The sequence below is a fragment of the Hipposideros armiger genome, unplaced genomic scaffold, assembly GCF_001890085.2.
Source record: "Hipposideros armiger isolate ML-2016 unplaced genomic scaffold, ASM189008v1 scaffold_331, whole genome shotgun sequence".
Lineage (NCBI taxonomy): Eukaryota > Metazoa > Chordata > Mammalia > Chiroptera > Hipposideridae > Hipposideros > Hipposideros armiger.
This window is the reverse complement of record NW_017731681.1, coordinates 1,837,905-1,860,987: the sequence shown is the minus strand read 5'-3', so window position 1 is coordinate 1,860,987 and position 23,083 is coordinate 1,837,905. Positions and strand designations below refer to the sequence as shown.

Genomic DNA, 23,083 nt, shown 5'->3' with positions numbered 1-23,083 from the left:
TATTCTTTATTAGTGTGGATTTTGGAACGTTGATGAGAATTCTGAGAATTCAGAAATTACTTAGTTTTGCATTGTATGAGGTTCAAATGAAAGGACCACTTACTTCTCAGGTCTGGTGCCTGCCTTGTAGATACATGCAAATTTTTTATTAGCCACCATTTCCTACTGGGTTCCCCAAAGGACTGTAGGAAACTGGTGAACTGTTCTTGCTATATACTCTAGTCACCCATAAATTGGAGCTACTATACAGTGTGATGATTAGAATAAGTAAACAGAAAGGGTAATAAAGTCCACCAAATAATCACTGGCGACCTCAGCAATTTTATTAACAAATTTATTTCCCTAATTGGGTAACGAATCTCAGTGCTTGACTCAAGGGCATTGTAATAGGTTTCCACACTGCAGAAGAAGGAATTAATTAGAACTGTTTGCTCTTTGTTCCATATTTACACTTGTCCACTGGTCTTGTAAACATTGCGCCTGGTTTCCTTGGTCCTCCAGGCTCTTCCCTTCTGACACCCTTCCCTCCACCCCCCACCCCCAATAAATAAGTAGAAAGCTGAGGGTGTAGTTTAACATCAGTGGCTCCTCATGCACATTTCACCACCACTGGAAGCTGCATTTCACAGTCAGAATCAGAGCCATTTCGTGGTCAGATTCTGGCAGAATCATTGCTTCCAGTAGGTACTTGGAAGTCTGTAAAGAGACCCTTCTCTCCACAGGCAAAAATGGAGAACCTGAGGTGTTGGTTTCCCAGTGCTGTGTCTGGGATTGTCCTTGTCCATTCAGAACAAGCTGGGAACAAGCTGGTGAGATGGGCAGATCTGTCCCACTTCATCCTGCCCCTCTTACAGTGCCTCCTAGGAAGGTAAGAGGCGTGCATTAGCTCTGTCTGCCCGCAGGAATGGGCACCCCCTGCAAGCGAAACCCATGAACTATGAACTCACTCTTCAAGACTTTTTCAAGTAAGTTTTTTTTTTGCCTCTCAACTTGTAAGGACTGTAGCATGACAACAAGAAAGCATTTTTAAATGCAAATACTCCAGATTCTTACTGTAATGCTGGTCTGTAGCTTACGCTGCACGCCCCCAGTGAATTCCATGGTGGTGCCATTTCGAACTGATTGTCCAGTCTGTGAAGACTGGTGTTAGCACCAGATGCCAGCTGTGTGAATTATCTCCAGTGCTGGTTTCTTTAGCAGCTATTAACATAGCTTGCCATGTACAGTGATGGCTTTTATACGAAATGTGATTATTACAAAGACATTTAAGGGGTATCTAGATGACCCTTGCTACCAATAGGTCCCTTTTAAGATCCAGACTCCAGAAGAATCTGGATGGGCCCAACATGTCTCATTCTCCCTCCTGGATATCCCGCAGGATCTGGATGAGGTTTTCCAGGCCAAAAATATAGCCCGGATCTGGTCCGTCATAGGTGGTGTGCTCATTCCAGGAGCCTCTGTATGTCGTGTGAGCAAAGTCGATCATCCGGATGTCCACCTTGGTGAGACTTCCAGGAGAGCTGCCGTGGGCTATCTGCGGAGCCTCTCGAGGGTGCGGGCCGCCCAGGTTTCCTTCTAGTTGCTCCTGCCCGTCGTAGATGATGAGGAGAGAGCTGGAGTAGAACCGGTACGAGCTCTGGCTCCTGATGACCGAGAGGAGGGCCCGGAGCTGGCGCTGGATGGGCTCCAGCAGCTCTGTCCGGAGGCAGGTTCCATTGTGTAGGAACTGATAGAGGGCTTGTCTGAACCCCTCGACTGAGAGTTTCCTTCCATAGTACTTGTCTTTGCAGAGAAAGTGCTTTTTATCAGTTTGATAAACCTTATGTTAAGAAGGAAGAGAAAATGTGAAGAATTAAAAACAACAAAAAAAATTGCATCTGCTGCAGTTGCAGCGTCACAAACGAACATAATATATAAACAGATTTCCAGGAGACGCAGGGCAAGAATGGCTGACATAAACAGAACGATGATCTTTCATCATGCACCTTTTAGCGTTTACATTTTAAAATGCTTTCTGTGTAAACCTCTAATAGGAACCCAAGGTCGAAAGGTCCTTCACCCTACAGAGGTGGCCCCCCACCCAAAAAGGTTGGATCTCCTTTCTTGTGAATTTCCAACGTTAACCTCCAAATCATGATTTAAACCCTGGCTTCTGGCCCTCTTCAATTCAAATCTTAGGAAACGCAAGCCAGAAAGCTTTAGTAAGAATCTGAAATCACAGGCAATGGCCTTGGAGAGCCAACTAGATTAAATTTTCCCCAACAAAGTTTATAAAGTTCTTTCTCTGCAGATTCTAGGGGAAAAAATAATGGCTCTTGGAGTAGAGTGGGATGAATTGTTTGAAGATAAAAAGACAGGCTAGATCAGGTGTAGATGGAGTGCTTGGGCAGCCAGTGCAGCTGAGAGGAGCCTGGCTAGAAGAGGGAGGTTCACAGCAGCTCCAGGGGCTAGTGGCTCCTGTCCTTGGCACTGGCTCCCCTCCCCTCCCCTGTCATGTCTTGGCCACCAGAAGGGAGCAGATGGAAGAGAGATACTGATGGGGGGGACAGTGGCAGCCGCCCCCTTTTCATTCAGATGGCACAGGCAGCAGCAGAGGCTGAACTGAGGCCAACAGCTGGCATGGCCAGAGACTGACTTGGCACACCTCTGCCCGGAACACCTGGGAAGGGCTGCCTGTACCTGGCCAAGACAGTTTCTCAGTCCTTTCCTGCCTTCAGATTATATGATGTTTATGAAAACCAGTGTTGAAAAAAATCAGAAAGATATGAGAGACTTGGTGTTGCCTTTGGAGGGCTGGAGATCGGCTGCTAAATTAGCCATCATAAATACATGACAGGCTTCACTTTCTAAATAAATCAGATCAATTTCAGAAGGTTTTAGGTCCAGAGAGAGATTCCATTTACACCACAAATCATCACACTTCATTCTCTTGAGGACTGCATTCCAAGCCTTTCAAGGGACATCTGTGCAACAAATTTATAGACTCAACTTCCAGCTTCAAGGGGTGGCAGTTTCAATTAAGGAAGCTATAACGTTTACCGTCAAATCGGTGTCTGATTTTGCTTTGAGTAGACAGACTATAAAGAGTGAACGAATGGTAAAAGTTTATTTCCTCCTGTTCTTCTACAGCCCCTGCCACGTCAGAGCAGCAAAAACAAAACGTGGAGTCTGGCAAGAAAAATTAACCATTCCTTTGCCTGGGCTTAGCAGGTTACGACCTTCCCACATTGTTAACCAGAACAGGTAGCAAGAAGCAGCAAAGGTGAAGCAAGGAGAATGGCTAATAAGAATTCAGAGACAGGCCGCCTTACAGCATCTGAGGAGGAGTTCCACTTTATCATTCGGAGAATGCAGAGTGCCCAGAGAAACTCTTTGGTTTAGTTCTTTCCCCAGCCCCTGCTTACACTGTCATCAAAGCTCTGCTCTCAACATAACAGGACCCACGTGGCCACAGGAAAGTTTCGACTGCTAAAGACCCTGAGACCAAGTTGAAAAATGGTGGGGTTTTGATACCACTACCCTGAAAGGTGCTCTTTAAAAAACCCAGTGTGTCATAGACCAGGATGTGCATTTCCTTGGTGGAAGGTCGGTGCCTGGCCACCTCCCCCACAGCGAGGAGCTCTGCAGGGGGCAGTGGTGTCTGGATGAGGGACACCCTGGGCCACAGTGGACATACCAGGATGCCCAGCCCTGAGTGGGCCCTCTGCCACCCACCTGCATGCCGCAGATACGCACGCCCAGGCAGGCTGAGGTGCTCTGTGCGCACTTCATCATGTGCCGGGCCTTCTTCTCCTCAGACGCGTCATCTCCATGCTGCCGGGTCCCCATCTTCAGGTCCAGGATACAGGGATGCTTGTACTGTGACACGACGTTTTCTAGCAACAAGAACCCTGGTCACGCTCAGTTAAGGTGGACTCTGAGAACATGAAGGCTGCTGACTGCAGGAGGCAGGCAGCACAGCTCTGAAGTAGGCTGGAGGCTACCTGCTCTGAACGCTGTCCCTTCCCTCCTGTTTCTGTCATTACAGACAAGCCCATCGTCATGGTTAAGAATTCCGGGTAGCAGCTTTGCAGGCTGCTGTCATAAGTCCATTTATTTAGGGGGAGTTTGTGAGTACGCAAGCTTCTTTTCATTTTTGCTCTGAGGTTGAAATTTAAATGTAGGTCTGAAACCCCTGGCAGGCCTTGCCCAATTTACATGTCATGGCAGAAAATCCTAAGACTAAAATCTCAAGTCACTGAATGGGCCAGTACTTTTTGGGAGAAGTGGGTTGAAGTTAACTTCGGAAGTGAGTTGCAGGAATATTAATTTCAGTGCAGTAGTTATCCTGCAAAAACTTCTTAGGGACTAAAGTTACAGATGTGTCTTAGTAAATACTGTGAAACTAGCCACCCCTTTGTAGGAGCCCCGTGGTGACAAACGGGTGTTTCAAGCCTAAATTTGCTCCCTGAGACTATGGCAGCCTGAGGGGTTGGCGTCTACCTGTGGGCACTTCCTTAAGAGAGGAGCCACGCCCCTTTCTCCCATCAGCTCTGTGGGAAGACCCCTGTGGAGAGAATTTGGAGAGATACAAGGGAGACTGGGGTGCTGGGTGACCACCCCCACCCAATGTGGCAGTCGTCATTTGTATCTGCCCACAGAGACCCACCACCCAGTCCATCCTTACTGCCCAGGTAGCAGTGACATAGCCAGTGACCCAACAGGGGCACTGTATTCAGCTTAATTCCCAGTCTGACTTCCCTAAAATCTCTGTTTTTTCTGTTGGAGAGAACTGATTTCTCCTAGGTCCCGGGTTTGAGGGCTCCTGCCTCCAACTCGCCCTCACTTCTGTCTGCCTCTCCCCACCTACCCCTCACATGACCCTCCTTTTTCCACCCCTGCCCCTATATGTCTCTTTGTCTCTGTCACTCTCCCGTCCTGTCCTCCCTCCCCCTCTCGGGGCACCTTCCTACCCTTGAGCCTGTGTGGTGGGGAGGGCAGGCAAGGATACGGTGCCGCTTGTTCTCCGGGTACTCTGTGCACAGGCGGGTCAGGTGGGCCTGGTGGCAGTGCAGGCCCCACGGGTTAAAGCTCCTCCTCTCGGCCTGGTTCCCATTAGCATCTTCCAACAGGGAGGTCACGTGGGTGCTGAGGTGGAACTCGGACCTCAGGAGAGCTGTGGCCGGGCTGCAGGGGAGGAAAGCATAGGACAGTCAGAGTAGCCAGGGCCAGAGGTCTGGGGAAAGGCGCCCGTCCCTGTGACTGTGCTTTCCTGGCCTGGACTCTGACACGGACTGTCCCTGGCAACTCTCCAGGACACCAGCATGGCCTCAGAGTGCCCTTCCTGCCCCCCTCAGGCCCGGGCACCATATCAGGCCACACTGCAGCGCTGGGGGTGGGGGAACCTAAACTCAGATGAACTCATTAGAGCACGTCAGCCCCTCAGAGGGCTAAGGTGGTTTACATTCACTTGTAAGTGAGCTGGATTATTATCTCATCACTACTGAGGGAACAGCATGGGGGCAGCAACTCCACGGGGAGTCAGAAGGCTGGGGGTTAGGCTGTTACCCTTGAGACCTCAAAAGGCCATAGTGGGTGGGAATCACAGATTCTTGGTCCCCCTCTCTCCTGCCCTCTGCGTCTTGGCTTTTCCATCTGCGAAATGGAGACAATGTGCGCCTGCTTCTTGACGCCGAGCCAAGAGGCTTAATTAGATCTGCGTGCTCCTTGGGGAAGGGAGGTTCTTTCATTGTATTAGCTCCCTTTTCTTTCCCATACATTTTTTTAGAAATTCCCAGGGATCCTTTTCATCTGAAAAAGGCCAGCTGACATTGTCAGAGGTTTTGGAGACCTCTCCAGGGCCCACGGTGCCCTCAGCCACCGCACCACCGGGCCCACACAGTGTTGGGTCTGCCTCTCTCCTCATTCCTCTCAACTGCTCAGAAAGCGATTTCTGAGAGACGTTAGCCACTTTTCTACATGTCAACTATTCTGGGGTTTCTGTTCTACACACTTCACCCCAGAGACACTTCATGGTCTCAGTGAAATAGGTATTTAATTAAACAAATGTGTGCCAAATGCCTGCTCTGCTGTATAGGGCTCTGCATGTATATCGACGTCTGAGATAAATGCATCACAGTCCTCCCCTTAGAAGTGGCACAAAGAAGATACATTCCTTGCTTTGGTCACATTGGTTATTCTAGACAGAGCCTTCATCTGAATTTCTCATTTGTTCCACCCCAGCCTTCATGGGGAGCCATTGGCCTTAGCACAGGTGGGAGCAGTGCTGGTTCCTGCTAGGGAAGAGCTCCCAGTGTCTGTCATCCTGCCAGATGGCCCTCACCTCTCCTTGAGCGAGTGTGTCAGCTGAGCGTGCTGCCACTGGGAGAGGGGACGGGTGCCGCCACTGCTGGTGGTGGTCTGCTGGAGCGTCTGCCATATTGCCACGGCTGCCGACTCTGTGGAGACCTTGAAGGGCTCCTGGTTCTCCTTCAGTGGGATGGCAACCAGGCTGAGATGGCCAAGGCTGTCTTTTTGGAGGTGCACCGTGATGGTCCCTGCAGAGCACATGAGGGAGGGGAGGGACGGAGAAACCAGATGGAATTTACCTGATTGGACACGTTGCAATTAGTGACCTCCTTATGAAGTGCAGTTTAATGGCAATAGCCAACCTTCCCTTTTCCCCAACTCCTCTCTCAAGGAAGGGCTATGGGGACTGGCCTGGGTTAGCCAGAACTCAACCTGTTCCAGAATGAGCCCAGAGCCGTGGAGCCTGCAGAAAATAGCTTTGGGCTGATCTTGGCACAGCCTCTGCTTTATCGCATTTCTCTGACCCTTCATGCTTTAAACAAAGCTAGCCCTGTACATTTTGTTCTTGCATTCCAGTTCCTTTGTGCACAGTCACACCTTCCCAGTCACACCACAGCTGCCCCAGCTGCGTCCAACCTTGGGGCATCAGAGCTGCTCTTCTGCAAAAAGGAGCCCCCACCTTAGAGTGGTAATGAGGGCAGTTGGGGCCCATCCATTCCTCCCCCTTGTCCTTTGCCTCCTCTATCATCCTTTCTGTCCCCTCCATTTGTCTGTATCTGACCTGTTTCTTCCAGACAGCCTCTGTAGACAGCCTGCTGGGGCTCAGGACTCTGTCACTCTTTCATCCACCCTCCCCCATCTCTGGCTTTAACACTGATTCTTGCTATTTCCTTTGGTTAGATTCCTGGCATGTGAAGATTATTGGCAGAACATGGCTCGTTGATATAAAAAGACCTGTGAGATTTCCCCAACTTGAGTACTTTTGAACCACTGGTGTTTGTAATCAAGGCACAACACCCTGCTCCAGCTTGTGAATGTGAAGAGTGCAGGGAAACCCAATGGACAGATGTGCTAAATGGGCTTCTCCTCCAGGACGTCGGCTGATCCGGTCATTAGCCCTGGAGAGACATTCATGGCTCTGAGGCCACCCCCTTTGGATTTCTGACTCAGGTGGCAGAGTTCAGGCCTTCCTTCCTGGGGCTCAGCCACCCCAGAGTTCTGGCGAAGAGAGAACGATACTCTTGGTAGTGGCACAAGAGACTGCCACCCAAATGGTTTTGTGAGAACCAGGTCTCAGAGTACTTGGTTTCCTGTTCGTCTGGCCCCTAAGCTGTGTTTTCTGTTTGCTCCCTCCCCAACCAGCCTGCTCTCCACCCGTGTCCACCATGCTTTTGCCTAAGATGCCGACTATATGGAGTGCACCAGTGGTTTCCTTGCCCTGTGGTCCCCAGTGGGTTTGGCCAGTGGGGGGACACTGGCAGATGAGATGGGGAGAAAGATCGGGTGTTGATCCCGCTGGTTCCCTCCCTGTGCAATGTGGCGCTGCCGTGGCTGTGTTCCTCTATGGCCTCCCTCTTTCTGGGCCAGTTATTGCATCCCCTCATTTGGGCCTTTCAGGCCTAGGGGTGGTTACAGCTTTCCAGCACTGCTGGTCCCTGGTGCCTCACTATGTCCAATTGTTCCCTTAATCCTCCATGCACTTATGCAAATAGTTCCTTTAAAAAGCTCTCTTCATTTGAACCCTTTTGCATGTACCTCTCATTTTCTGCTGGGACCCAGACTGAGAGGGTGGGTGGCCTGTGATCATGTCCTCCAAGATATTTATTTCCTCCCGGCTACTTTTTCACCTCAGCGTAAGTGGAAATTTCTGCTGAACAAGCACTCAAGGCAGCTGATATCCTGCTTGGGTCCTGCCCGCTGCCCCGGGGCTGGTCAGTGCACACACTTATTTTCGGGGCTGCTCTATAATTCAGCAGGTCGCTCTTCAGAGCCATTGGTGCCTAGCTCAGCGGTCTCCCTGGGCCAGTCCTGTCATCTCAGATTCTCAGTGCCTTAATTTTGCAGCCTAAGAGTGACATTCAGTTTCTCCATCTCCTAAAAACTCTGCTTTTCCTCAGCTCATCCCAGGCCCCTGTGTCCTGTAAAGTAATAATGATACTAACGAAAATACAGCCCCTGAACCTGACATTTATGTTTTACCTGAAGACCCCTAACTCAGCCCACTGGAGATGGTCTGCTCATGAGAGCAGGGGCTGATTGACAGTCGGCCAGGGAAATACTACACTAGTGATCGTCACTGCCATGTCTTTCACACCTACTAGGAGCCAGTATTATGTGCCTTTCATCTGTTACTGCTGCATTGTAGCAAGCCTGACTGTGGTCAGTGGGGCTCAGTGAAATCGAATAACTTGCCCAAGGGCACACAGTAAGAGGCGGAGGTCTGAGAAGGCCACGCCAGACATAGATGTGGAGGAAGGAACAGGTTGCCACATGGAGCGGAGGACTTTATCGGGATACTATGTTGTCACTCTATGTTTACCCGTCTGTGAATGAGGACACCCCTCCTGTGTCCCCAGTCATGTTTGTTCTGACCATTCTGTTTCGTGGAGCAAACAAGCAGTGATCCCACCGTCCTGTATGAGAGTCACTGGTGCAGGAGCTGGGAGGGCCAGGAAACCCACAGACGTGGGGTTTGTATTTTCAGCCCTGTTTCCTTGGGTGGGAGGGTTGCTCTGCTTGTTCTAGGGAGGGGCACTGACCTGGAAACCACTGCCGGGCCATAGAGTCCACCCTCCATGTGCAAGAAGTGGGAGAGCTCGCTGGCCTCTGTGATCATCCTTGGGGTGCTCGGAGCCTCCTGGCTGCCTGGGGAGCCCAGGAAGGTGTGCTGCCAAGGACAAGCCCCTTCGGGATCTTGTAAAGTTCAAGTTACCATCCTGTGGCCCAATCATGAGGCTGTGGTGATAGCCCTACCAGAAACTAGGGTCTCGGGATTCTGGGCCTAGGAGGCCTCCCTGGAAGGACAAGAAATGTGACTTTCTCTTACTTCTCTGGGCTCCAGCTCTTCTCTGATCTCATCTGTTCTGAGTGTCTAAAATAAATGGAGGCGAGCATAGGTGCAAATAATCCAAAACCAATAAAATCCAAAAGTCGTTTCTATTTCTCATATTGTCAGAGCTACACAGCCAGCCTCTGTGTCCCTGCCTTCTCGCTCTGTCTTCCTGCGAGCCTCTTACGCTCTCTGTGTCTCCGTCTAATCTGTCTTCCCTCCCTCTCCCACATGCCCCTCAACGCCTCAGCCCAGCTCTTCCCTTGGAAGCCTGGGACCCAGCACAGATAGGGCCTTACAAACAGTCTTGAGCTGCCTGCTCTTGACAGGAGCAGCATGTCAGTGGAACCCAGACTGCCAGGGGCTTGGATGGCTCTTTTTGTCAGGAGCCATGTTGGCCCCGACCTGGCCTCCAGCTTGCCCTGTGTGTCCATGGGGACTGGGCCTCGGAGGCCCATGGGCTCTCAGCACCCTGCTGCCCCTGCCTGGCCAGGACAGTGGGACCCAGCGAGAGCCCCTGTTGCCTGCTCACCAGCCCTCCCCCAGCACCTCAACCTGTCACCATGCCAGCTGGGCAGATAAGAGTGCTTACTGCTGTGATTGACACGCCAGAGCGTCTCAGCAATTTTGGTTTAGCTGAGCAGTTTCCTCAGCCTCTGTGAATATTCTGTCTTGTATTTATTTTTAAACTCATGAGAGTATTTATTTGCCACCGTCTGTAACATGAATCTGGCTCATCCGTTAACCAACTGGACCTAGGAGCATGTCCTCACTCACCCAAAGCTGGCAGGCAGCTTGGGAGGTAGGGGGACTCGGCCCCAAGGCGCTGTCATACCTAAGGAGCCCAGCAAAAGGTACAGGGTGAGCTCCTGGCTCAGGGAGGCTGCCCTTGGGAATGACATCCCTGCCCGACACCCCCTGAGGCCATCACAGTGCAGGCTGGTGAGCAGGGAGAGGGTGTGCTCCGAGGTATTCCGTGACCACTTCAGAAACAGCCCTTCTTTCTGGGGCTGCTCCTGTCAGGGAGAAAATGGGAGACCCCTTTTTCTAAAGGCACTACAGTCCCCCTGACCTGAGGTCACGTCCCCTCCATCATTAGGCTAGATGCCCCCCTGAGCACTGGCATCTGAGGCATCGTCTCTTCAGTAACAGTAGCTGGTGGAGCCAAAAGCCACGCTTGGGAGCTAGACCTTGGCTGTGTGGCCTGAGGCAAACCAGGCGACCTCTCTGTGCCTCAGTTTCCTTACATGTGAAATGGGGATAATAATAGTCCCCACCTCAGTGGGTTGTGAGGTTTAAGTGAGTTCATACACAGAAACTATTGGGTTGTCAGAAAAGTCATGACACATTTTTGCAATGAAAAACATAGAAAAAATACATCATGACAACAGTTAGTTGTGTTTGGCATAGAGGGGAAGCTAAGGGTTAACTGATGTTACTTTTGTTATCCGGTGAAACAAGAAGCCTGCACAGCCTGCGAGCCCTTTGAGGGCTCCTTTCCCACCTAACACCTGACCTCAGCTACCTGCCCCAGGCGCCTGAGAGTTTGAGGGCCCCAGATCTGGCCCTTATAGTGTCTCTGTGGACGTGCGTTTCCTTGGGTGGTGCCTGGATTGTGGCCAGTGAGTGAATCAGCGTATCAGTGTTTCTGCATCATTGGAATCTTATGTTTGGTGCCCCAGCCCAGGGACTCTGCCTCACCCTCACCCTCAGCAGGGCAGTGTGGTCTCACCTTGGGGGAAGGGGGGTACGGGGGGTGGTGGAGGGCCAGGAAGATATGGGGTTCCCTGACACAGTTATTGGGAAACACGATCTCCTGAGTGAAGCCCGGAGGCAGAAACTGAAGTGTACCTTGTCGGCTGTTGATGCGTGTGGCTGTGACGCCTTGGCTCAAATTTATCACCTTAGCAGAGCCCCAAGGTGGCTGGCATGGGGATGGACCCAAGCTGAAGGGGGAAGCAGAGCAGAGTAGGGATCTGGACAGTAGACCGTTGCCTGAGAGTGATGCTGTCCTACCCCTAAAGGAATGGGCATTGTGCAGACAGGGCTCAGCGAGGGCACCAGGGTGGGGCCCTGGAGACCCAGCAGCGCCTTTCGCGTCCCTGCTTTGCCTGCACCTGCCCTGGCTATCTGTCTCAGCTCCAGAGCTGTGTGGAACAAGTGTGAAATGCTGCAGGCAGGAGTCCACCCCATGCAAGGACCACGCTGGGTTGAGTTCAGTGCAAAAGGACAGACGTTAATTCCAGTGGGTGCTCTGACAAAATGGGCAGTGACTCACAAGTGATGAGCAACATTGGACTGGGCCCCCAGGAGGCCCCAGGGGAGGCCTGACGGACTGTCCTCCAGCCATCGGCCCCTACTTCTCTGTCTAATGCTCATCTATTCTGTCTCAGACCCTCAGGAAGGCCTGGCATACTGGGACGGAAGCAGTGCCCAGGGCTCAGGCCTTGGCCTCCTACCAGTGGGTCTCAGTTTGTAGCATGCAGAATACAGATTCCTGGGACCTGACACCAGGGATTCTGATTCCCAGGTCTGGGATGGGGCCTGGGAACCTGCACGCGCGCGCGCGCGCGCGCACACACACACACACACACACACACACACACACACACACACACACCCAGCGATTCTGATAAAGTTGGTTGATCCCAGATCACACTTAGAAAAATATCCATGTAGATAGCCCCGTCCTTCCCAGTTATCTCAATCATTGAAATGCAAGTGAGTTTTTGACTGACTTGTTTGGATGTTATCACCACCTGCACTACAGATACTTGGACATGGAGGGCAGCAGCTTGCAGTCACGACACCTATAATAAAATCCTTAAAGGAGGTCTTTTCTCAGAGCACTCGTGCCATTGTGTGGCTGGCGGCTGGCAGAGCCCTGTAAACTGCATTTGCCGAAGGCTGGGTATGGACAAAACAACCCAGAGGCCCTGCCTGGAGGCCGCTATGGGCAGCCCTCCCCACCAGCCTTCTTTGCCCAGAACCCCCCTTGTGCTTACATCAGAACACACTGCTCTGTGTCCATTTCCCCAGCTACACCTGGAAGGCAGCCCAGTCCTCTGTCCTCGCTGCTGGATGAGGGCAGGAATTTTGGTTTCCTAAACCTGCCATGTCGCAGCTCCTCCATGTCCTGTCACAGGCCTGAGGCTCCCGCCACCCACCTGGGTCTCTAGAGGGAGGTGTCCTGTGTTTACCGGTTACAGTCACCCAGCCATCGCACTCCCAAAGCACAGGCCACAATGTCCCATTTATTCCATTTCTCAATTCCTCGAAGCCTGGTGACTTGAGCTAATTTGTAACGACTCCAAATGCTATTATACTCCAGACCTGGAAGCTTGAAGAGTTCAGAGAAACTAGGACAGTGAAGGCCAGCCGGGCTGTAGGAGAGGGGTGTGTCTCCATGGCAACCGTCACACACACTGCAGTGCTCAAGGAAGCGGTGGGTGCATGCAGACGAGCCTGGTCTAGTGTGGCGGCCCGAGCCGCGCGTGCCGCCGGACACTCACCTTTGTACTGCGGGGTGAACTGCTTCATGGCTAGGGGCAGGGATTCGTAGAACCTCTGCTCCCGGGAGACGAGGGGCTTGCAAACAGTGTCCTCGTCATACTTCATCACACTCAGGTGCCCCCCAACCTGGTGCAGGAAGGGCTCCAGTTGCACTCTTACACCGGCGTCCCCGGCATCTGCACTGTTCTGCACAACCATGGCCTGATGTAGAAGTAGCAGCTGCAGAACAGAAGACAGGGCTGTCAGGTCCTCGGTTTTCTCCCTGGCCTTTTCTGTTGTCATAGCATAGTTGTCTTCCCAGCCGTGGGCTCTCGGCGGGGTCCCTGGAAAGCAGAGGAGGAAGGTGGGCATGATGGGAGAGAGACAGTGTGCTGGGGGCAGCACTCAGGAGGACCCACGGTCCCCAGCCACGACCCAGCGGTAGTTAAACAAGACTGTAAACAGGCATCGATTACTTCTGGAATAATCTGTTACAAGAAACTAGTAACAGTGGTTGCCTCCGGGGAGCAGGGCCTTTTTTCTAAATACAGTTTTGTACCTTTTACATTTAAATATTCAAACATTTTTAAAAATCAAACAATATACACAACCGTAGGCTTCCAGAGTGCAGAGGCTGTGCCTTCGCTTCTCATGTCATGTTGCCTGCCTGTCGGGGGGAACACTGATCCCAAGCCCGAGAAGCAAGCAGAGTCCCGCCTGTTGGGGCCCTCAGCATCTAACAGGAGCTTGGGGTACAGGAAAGCTTCATTTTTGTATAGCATAGCTGTGCCCATAAGTCTGCGTCATGGCTCCACGACATAATTGCTATGTGACCTTGGGAAGTTACTAAACCTCCCTTAGCCTCAGTGTCCCTGTCTGTGGAATGGAATAATAATGACACCTACCTCATGGAGTTAGAGACAGAATTGAGATAAAGTCTGTGAAAAGGTTAGCTCAGGGCCCAGAGCTAAGCACTCAATAAATGTGATTTACCATTGTTTCTGGCATTATTGCCTTGGTGGGTCTTATTTTCCCAACAGCTCTGGGTTGTAGGGAAGGCAAGCTTTCTCACCGCCATTTGCAAATGAGGAAAAAGCGAGACCTGAAATGCCCTGCCTGGGCCGGTGGGCCTAGGAACAGAGGCAAAAGTCAAGCGGGGCTCCTTGTCTCTGGGCCTCGTCTTCCGCTGCCTGCTGTTCCCTTTTCCTCCCAAAGGGTGGGCTCGCTGGACCCCAGGCAATTGCTGGGGCTCTGGGCTGGAAATGCAGCTTCTAAAGACGTCCTGACTTTGTCTCAGGAGAGTGCCAAGGAGACACTGCAAGGGAGGCTCATCTGGCCATATTTGTCGTGTCTGAGAGGACATTCCCACAGGGGTGCCCGTCACCACCAGGTTATTAATACTCTCTTCTGCTGGACTCCCAGCTGAGGATGTGACTAGGCTGAGCAGCGCTGGGCATGATAAACCCTCTAAATGACCTTCAGTCCAGACCATGGGCATGGCCGGCTGGCTCCATGCATCAATTTGTTCAGGAACGTGGCTCAGAGAAGCGCCTGCCACCCGCCCAGACCTCTAGCACCAGGTGGCATTGAAAGCCTCAGCCCAGGCTCACTCGTTCCCTCCCTGGGGGACTCTCCTACACTGGCTACTGTTCTGAAGGCCACAGAGTGCCCCTTGGCAGGGGGAAGGGGGTGTCCTGCCTAGTTTGTGCATTTGCTTTGCCGGATGCAGAGTGAGACTTCTGGGAGCTGCCTGCATGGCTAAAGCATGGCTGGGGTGGGGGAGTGGGGAGATTGTGGGTGGGGAGGCCGGAGGCCTGATGGTGAGGGGCCTGTGCCTGAGACTATAGCCCAGGCCTTTCCCCAGCTCTGCTCTAAGACCTCACAGAGCTGAGCCCTCCGGTCCCGGGAGCTGAGAAATGAAGTTGGTGGGAGGCACCCAGATGCATTGGGAAATCAGAAATCAGCCCAAGGACGACTTGATGTCACAGTTGCTTGGCAAACCCAACCCTATTTGCAAATTTGGCAGAGGCTCCAAGGAAGAAAGAAGAGAAAAACCAGAGTGGCCCCAAACCACTCCTCTCTCTGGATTCGCTTGTATGTCGGCATTTGCCAGCTGACCTGTCTGTCCCTGGGGCGAGGGGGAGGCAGAGGCTCTTCTGGTAATTAGAGGGCCAGCCAGGTTGTAGAGTTCATGGATAGGCACTCCTGGAAGGCGCCTGGGCCCTGTCCCTCACACTTGTCTCCCTAGGGCCAGGCCCAGCACTAACCAGGCCTGGCCTTGCCGAGCGAGCCCAGCTCCGCCGACGGCCGAGCAGTATCGCGGCAGGCCCTCATGCCCGCGCACTAGGCACTCCACTGACATCCTCCCCCCACACCCCCTGACTCCATAAGGAGCTCTAGGGACATGGATGTCACCTCACAATGACAGCAGGGAAGGAAATAATAAATGGAACCATCATGTTGTGCTTGCCGTGTGTAAGGCAATGTTCTAGGTGCTTTATATGAGTACGGATGCACACATCTAAGCCTCACAACTACCCTGTGAGGCAGTATTATCAGCCCATTTACACACAAGGAAAAGGAGGCACAGAGAGGTTAAGTTACTTGCCTGTGTGCACCCAGCTAGTGTGGGGAGAGCAGGCATACATTTGAACATTAGCCCCAGAGTGTGCATATCACTACGCGGTGGGGAGGCTGAGGGCCCTCGTTTATCTACTACCTTGAGAGTCAGGAATTTGGGCCTCAAGGAGGCTGGGTCTTGACCAAAGTGACCTACAAGTCAGGCTGTGCTGGGGCAGGACCCAGGTTGACAGTGAGTGCATGTCCTAGTGGCGGGTGGGCTCCATACCTCAGAAACCATCAGCGGGTGTCAGGGAAGGCCCACCTACAGCTGGGGCTTGTCACTGACCTCAGGGCTTTCTGGCTGGGGATGTCAACCAGACCTGAGAGGCACTGTCATTCACAGATGCTCTCAGGAGCCCTGGCTGAACCTTCTCAGAGAGCACGGAGCGAGCCACAATGACCCCGGGCCTGCAAGACAGCTCACAGCAGTGTTACAAACTCTTCTGCCCTTAGACTTGGGATGGGTTGGTAGTGATGGGGTGTCGCTGGGTAGTCACCCTGGGGAAACTGAGGCTCTTCCTCTCAAGGGTCATCTTAGGGTGGGTATTGTGTGACCTCTCAGACTCCTCCCACTCCTGAGTTGTGTGGCTTCAGTTCTGAAACAGGATGGTGGAAAGGGGCGGGGGAGGGCAGATGGACAGTGGCTTCAGTAGCCTGAGCACCTACCTGAGCTGGGCAGGTGGGCTCTGCAGCTGCTCAGGGAGGCATTCTGTGGCCTCCACTTGGCACTGACACTCACCTTGGATTCCCAAGGAAGCTTGAGGTTTCTCATCTGTTGCTGTCTTTGTGTGCAGCCTCCTGCTTTGTGGGACAAAGCCAGGGAAGGCCTCCATTCTTCCCATCCCTCCCTCAGATGTCCCAAATAAATAACTCCACTTGACAGACCTTTCTTAGCCCAGACCTTCCTTTCGCCACATGCAGGCTCTTCTGTTATTGCCATGGGCCTTGGCCTTTCATCAATGCCTCTGGGCCCCATTTCTGTTTCCTAAGAGCACTGGGCAAGGAGACAGGAGCCCAGGTCCGTTTCAGCTGTTCCAGCAGCTTGCTGACCCCCTGACACGCACTGGGTCTTGGTTTCCCACCCACTGCCACAGCCTCGCCATGATGCTCAGATGACAGAAGGCACAGCACTCCTCTGTGGAGGCCTCTTCCCAAGCGCCTCCTTCACAGGGTTTATCACTGTGTGGATGATTCTCAGGACTGACTCAGCTTGGGTGCCGGGAAGGCAGGTGGGGCGCTCGCCTGAGACAGGACCTCACGCCTCCTCTGACACACTTGCTGAATACCCTGGGCTCCCGTTAGTGTTCCAAAGGGAGACAAATGTCTCTGTCTCCAGCCCACGCCTCCTCCCACAGTCCCACAGCCAGACTCCAGAGCCAGCATCCTTCCTAGTGCTTCTTGGGGAGAGAGGGAGTAAGGATGGGAGGAGAGGGGGCGGAAGAGGTGAGATGCCTCCCAGCTAGAAGAGCTCAGCTTAAAGGCCCCTCCCCCAGGAAGGGTAGACATAGGGCCCCGGGTCTGTGTCTTCCTGCCCTGTCACTGGGTTACGTCCTGGGTGACGAAACTCTGGGCCTCGCCCCAGGAGGTTCAAAGGCTATTTCTCTGACGGGGCCCGGCCATTGAGCTGGTTGTTAAACAAGGCCCTGGGCCGTCTGTGTCAGTGCAGCCCTGCGGGGCCTGAGTGGCAGCCAGCCTGCTGCTGGGTTACAAGACACTCCCTGGTCTAAAAGGAGGGTCAGAGACAGCAGGGCCTGTGGTTGTACTTGGCTTCCAGAGTGGGGACAGATGACAATACCGGGAATGTCAGGCACAAAGACGGGTGCCACCCATCCCGCTGAGGTGGGTGAGTGTATCATAGCTCGGCACATTTTCTTTCCTGAGCGCCTGTGTGTAGATAACCCCTGCCCACATGCAAATCTTAGTTCATTAAAAATCACAGGAGAGTGTTAGTTTCTGTTTCAAACTCGCCACTCCCATTTTGGGGAAGATGGCAGGCGAAACCACAAATCAAACTTGTCAGGGTTCAAACTTGGACTAAATTAGTCCTGGACTCTATCTTCTCAAAGTCTGTCAGCTCCTTCAATCTGGAAACAAGTTGGCTGACTGTGGTCATTGTCTCGGCGGCTCGCAAATATTCTGGTGTTCTCTCAGGAACATGACTCTACTGCCTTTGCCCTTTGAAGCTAAGCGTGGCCACATGATTTCTCTGGCCAACCTAACGTGGATGGGAGTGACAGGTCACTTCTGGTGAGAGCTTTAAGAGCAGGCAGTTCCCCACATTCCTCTTCCCTGGCTGTGGTCATCCTGGAAGCACGGTCACTCCCTGAGTGACTATACATACTGGCTGTGCAGCACGACAGAGACATCAATCTCTTAAATCAGGCCACTGAGATTTGGGGATGGTTTCTTATGCAGCACAGCCTAGTCCATCCTGACTAATTCACCAGCTCACAGCTGTGAGGTCCTTAAGTTGAAAGTGATCTCGCTTGAATCAGACACTCAAGTATTTCATTGCACAAAGATAGCTATACAATAATAGCCACTCCCATTGAGCATCTTCTGTGGACCACTGGCTTTGCAATCACCACCTCTGTTTCTTAAGAGAATCCTTTTTCCAGTGGAGAAAAGTCAAAAGCTTTCCCAGGGTCCAGAGCTCGTGAGCACTAGAGCTGAGATTCAGGGCAGCGAGCCTGTTATTCTAAGGCTCCTGTCCATTCTGCGCCACCCTGCAGTCTTTGTCTGGAGTCCCGAGGCCCAAGTCTGGCTCTCAGGCCAGGGTCCTGTCTGAGGCTTCCATCAGAAACAGGAGCCTTCCAGGTATTTGCAGGGGCTGGGCAGCCAGGGCGCCACACCTCGGGGCAGCATGCTGCCGGCAGAAAGGCTCAACCAGCCGCTCAGCAGGTGGACTCAGTGCCGTGGGTAAAGGGCTTCCACCGTGGGCCGGTGGAGACCTTACCCAAAGGCACAGCACCAGCAGTATTCACTACAGACTCGAACCATAACACCCACGGAGTGCGATCATTTCTCTAGTGTATATAACGCTTTGGTGATTACTGAAATACAAATTCATTTAAAGGCATTATTGCATTCCTAGCAGTTTCTATCATCATCTATTTTCTCAATCAACAGATACTTAAACGTATAATGAGTATTGCAGGGGAACTCATAGGGAAAAATTATGTTGAAAAATGGGTCCTAGTTGAAAAGGTTAGGAGAGATGCTGTTGGCTGAGATGGCGGTGGTGGGAGGGGCCTGGGAAGGGGTGTGAGTGGGGAGAGATGTTGGCTGGGCCTGGGGGAGCTCGAGGAAGGCCTGTTTGGGGTATGTGTGCAGGGTAAGGAAGAGGGAGGGCTGTGTGGGGAGGAAGAGGAAGGACACCACATGGGCCTGGTCCAGCTTCAAGCCTTCCACACTGTGCTGCGGCCATTGGCATGGAGGGGACAGAGGGGGCCTCTGGCCACCTGACTGGAAGTGTCTGTGTGGTTCCGGCTCAGTATAGGAAGGAGGCAGTTGCCTGAGATCACTGGGGTGTAGAAGCCTTCAGGACCACATCCCAATAAATCCAGGGGAGGGGGCATTCCAAGGAGGAGATAATTAAGAAACAGCTTGTAGCAAAAGAAGACTGCAATATAAAACGTGTCAAGCTGCAGATTCAAAAGCAGCATGGTTTATAGCCCACCCTCTTGCCTCTGAAGCTCTAACGTACATTCGCAGGCCTCTTGGAGCCAGAGGTTTGGTACAAGTACCATTCAATGTCTTCGCGATGCCCAAGGGAGCATTTTTTAATCTATTAGAGATGAGAGGACCCAAAAACCATTTAAAGCCACTTAGGTCGTAATGGGCAGAATTTTGGTATTTCTCACATGGTGGAGGGTTGTGTATCATCTGGGGCCATCTAGGCTGGGAAAGCACAAGATTATTTTCTGGAGAAAAAAATTACATGTTAAAATCCATTCTAAAAATGACTCAAGGGTTATAGGCCTGTGTGCCCTCCGTCTGCATGGTCCCTGGCCCGGTGGGATCAATATTGGACGCCGGGGGACTTCACACATCACCTCCCCAGCTGTGGCTGAAATATGTGGCTTTGGAGAGCGTCCATTTCCCAGCAAGCCTTGATCCCCAGAATCACAGAGCAATACTTCATATTCCTCAGTTGCTGCAACTTATTTCGAGGCTGATTTTATCCTTTGAAAGAAGATTTTTTTTCCTCTCCTTTTCTCTTAACATTTAAAATCTCCCAATGTTCCTCCAGCTTGAGGAGCAAATGTGATTTTAATACAGCAATTATTAGTTTAGAAGCCCTTCAGCCACTGACAAATGTCCTTAGCAGCACCAGCCATGTTCTGAGCACGCTGTCAGGGCAGGAGACGCATGAGGCAAAGATGACTCAAGAAGCCGAGATGTTGGAAGGGCCGCTCTGGCGGAGGCAGAGGCTGGAGGGCTTCTCCCTTCCCAGGCCCTAACACATCCTGACCTTGGGTCCTCAGCCCCCTGGACGTGGCCAGTAACAGCTGTACCAGTCCCTCCAAGGCTTGTCCCCATGAAGCTGCAGCCAGGATCTTGGCTATTGCTAAACACTCTGCCCAGTACGTTTCCCAACCTCTGACACCCTACGCCACACCTCCCCACCTTGCTCTAAGTAATATGACCAACCACCTGCCTTGTGGAAGAGATAGGTTTAGCCCGTGGTTAGCATGGCAACTTTATGGCTGCGAGAAGAAACAGCTTTTAAGATCAAAACATAATAATAGGGTGGAGGAAGTGTGTGTGAGTGTGTAGATGAGTGTGTGAGCATGTGTGTGAGCATGTGGTTATGGTCTTTCAGGCCACAGAGCTAAATTGGCCAACTGAAGAGGAGGCCTCTTGGGAAGCCTGCCAGCGAGCCTTCCCCCAGCAGAGGGCAGCAGCCAACGTGCAGAACCGCTCAGAGGAGTCACTGGCCAGAACTCTACAGCCAGCCAATACCTCCTGGCCTAGCGACCTGGGGACACATTCCTGAACCACCCTGGGTTTGCCAGGTCTGTCCTCAGAGAGCTCAGACAGCAACGAAATGTCCCTGCCTTTCCAGACGGCTGTTTTTAAAGAGCTCAGAAGTTATCATCAAGGTTGCTGCCCTTATGTTCCCTTCTTGCCCGCCCCCCCCTGGTTTTTCTAAAGGTTGGCTGCGGGGAGCTTCCTGCCCTGGATGAAGCACATTCTGAGGAGTGGGGTGCCTGGCTCAATTCATGGGGACGGACCCCCAAACCAGGGACAGGGCTTGTCGGGGAGGAGCTGGGGTGAGGGCAGTGGAGACACAGTTGAGCAGAGTGGAATGTGGTCTTCAGCATCTCCACTCAACAGGTCCCTCTGGGGCAGGCGGACCCCAAGGTCCCTTCAGCTGCCTCTGGGCCAGCCCAGCTGAAGGAGGAAGAGTAACTAGCATGAGGGAAGGGCTGCCAATGTGGCACTGGGTGTGCGGACCCCTTGCCTCACTTCCTGTGCCCACCTCCCTGCCTCCCCACCCCAGCCAATGCCCCAAACAACCTGATGCATCAGTGCTCAGTGCTGTAAAGTTGATTGCTGTTCCTGTGGCTGCTGGTCAACCGACAACAACCATCTGGATTTCTGCCTGGGAAGGATTGATTCATGTGCCCTGCTCAGAGCAGGAGAAAGCTGGGGAAAGCTGCTGGCCATGGAGTGGGCCCAGCCTGGCCTGCCGCCCCCAGGATGCCCAGGGGCCACAGCCCCTTTGCAGAGGAGTTTCTGGGATCCTTGATAAGGAACTGGCTCTCAGGAAGCACGGTGATGCAGGGGAGACCAGGAGACCTAGTTCTGCCCCAGACGCCCGTCCTTTCCTCTCCAGGCCTTAGTTTCTCTATCTGTCCTGAGAGCTGTCTGACCCAGCCACGTGCTTACCCTCCTATGGGACAATTCACGTCAATGTGGTGGGAAAACCAGGGGTGGGGAGTGGTTGGCAGAGACGCGTCCAGATTGAGAGACTTAGAAGACGTACTGACCCAACGCACGTCGGTTGGTCTAAACAAAGCATTAAAAAACATTTAGGGGGCAATTTGAATATGGACTGGATATAGACATTCTTAAGGACTCATTAATTTTTTTAGTGGGATAATGACATTGGGGTTATATAAGAACCTACTCTGGGGAGGAATGCTGGGATGTCTATAAATTACTTCAAAACGTTTTAGCTTTAACGTAGCCGATGAAGCAAATACGGCAAAATGCAAACAACTTAAATCCAGATGCAGGATATGCAAGTGTTCATTATATCATCCCCTCTATTTTTTCCAATAGGCTTCAAGTTTTTCATAGTAAGAAGGTTAAAAATAAACTGGTAGCTTTTCAAAGCTGTAACAGCCCAGGCCCTGTCCCAGGGGGTCTGAATCTCTGGGGAAGGGGCATGGCATTGATGATTTTAGGCCCCTAGAGATCCTGAGGACCATGGCAGGCTCAGGCTTGGGTCTCCGGTTCACTGGAGAGCCTAGGAGAGCTCCTGCGGGGTGGGGGGCAAAGACTCTGCCACTGCCCAGAGCAGGAGGCCCTGGTAGTCACATGCCTCTGATGCCCATGGTCCACCAGCACTCCGTTCCATGGTGGCATCCCACACCCACGCCCTGAGCTGCTGCCCACAGCTCTGATGTCATCCTAGCCCCGTGGCCTCAGCCAGGGGGAAGGGTGGGGCTGCTAGGACAGGACATGCTGGGACAGGACATTCCTGGGCTCGGGCAGTGGTGCCCACTTCTCCCAGGACAGCTGCCTCTGTCAAGGGTTAGGCCCAGTGTGGAGTGAGACTCATTGGCTCTAAGCCCTGCTCCTGCCCCACGGCTTCCTCTGCAGTCCCAGCTCAGCCCGGCACCCCCAGCTCCTTGCCTTCCTACAGGGGCTGCAGGAAGGGGAGGGTTGGCATTACCGCAGGGGAAGGGGGAGAGGGATGGGACGGAAGCAAAGGACAGGATTTCTGTGCTGCTGAGCTGTTGCAGCTTGTTCCCCGTAAACACACAGGTGTGCGCAGATGTACAAACAGACACGCAGACGCACCGGCACCTCTGCAGCGTGGATCCTTTGTCAGCCCTGCATAGAGACAAGGACCACTCCCTCAGACCGCATGGTCTGAGCAGGCTCTGTGGCCTTTAGACCTTCTTTTCCTTTTGCCTTGCTCAGGCACCACCAAGGGCTCAGCAAGGCCCTCCATCCCTACCCCCAAGGCAGCACTCACCAGCGCCTCCTTCCCGGTGGGGTCGGTGGGGTGGTGGAGAGTGTGTGGAAGAGAGGGTCCAGCAGAAAGCAGTCTTCTCTTTCAGTGCCTACTGACTGCAAAGGCCTTTCCCAGGGTCTCAGTGTGAAGAAGTCACTGTCCACTACAGCACTGGTGAGAGGTCTACCCAGAGGGCCAGGCTACTGCGGCCTGGGGAGGGGAGGTCACCTGACCCTGGGGAAGGGCTGGCAGGGGCTGGGGTGTCCAGCTGTCAGCTGGTATTTCCTGCTCTGGGAGGGGGGAGGAAGAGGAGGAAGAGGAGGCGTGGACTGATAGGAAAGAGAGCTCTGCTCCGCTGCCCGGCTGGGTGTCAGGCCCTGCGTACCAAGGGTCAATTGCCAAGGCCTCTGGTTACTTTTTGATTCTCATCCATGGGGTAA

The 23,083-nt window shown here is 52.8% G+C and overlaps 1 protein-coding gene across 2 annotated transcripts; it reads right to left on the bottom strand.

Annotated features, from left to right (window-relative positions):
• IP6K3 (inositol hexakisphosphate kinase 3) lies at positions 1 to 22,879 on the bottom strand. Of its 2 annotated transcripts, none has more exons than XM_019660812.1 (6): positions 22,665 to 22,879; positions 12,850 to 13,069; positions 6,323 to 6,536; positions 4,991 to 5,166; positions 3,715 to 3,890; positions 1 to 1,819 (listed from the first exon to the last, which is right to left on the bottom strand). In XM_019660812.1, the coding sequence occupies exons 2-6, from the start codon at positions 13,046 to 13,048 to the stop codon at positions 1,352 to 1,354; spliced, it is 1,233 nt and encodes a 410-aa protein (XP_019516357.1). In that variant the 5' UTR covers positions 13,049 to 13,069; positions 22,665 to 22,879; the 3' UTR covers positions 1 to 1,351. The 2 variants fall into 2 exon arrangements, with proteins under 2 accessions (XP_019516357.1, XP_019516356.1); XM_019660811.1 differs by having other exon boundaries at positions 12,850 to 13,173; positions 22,665 to 22,878.
• Positions 22,880 to 23,083: the final 204 nt, after the last annotated feature.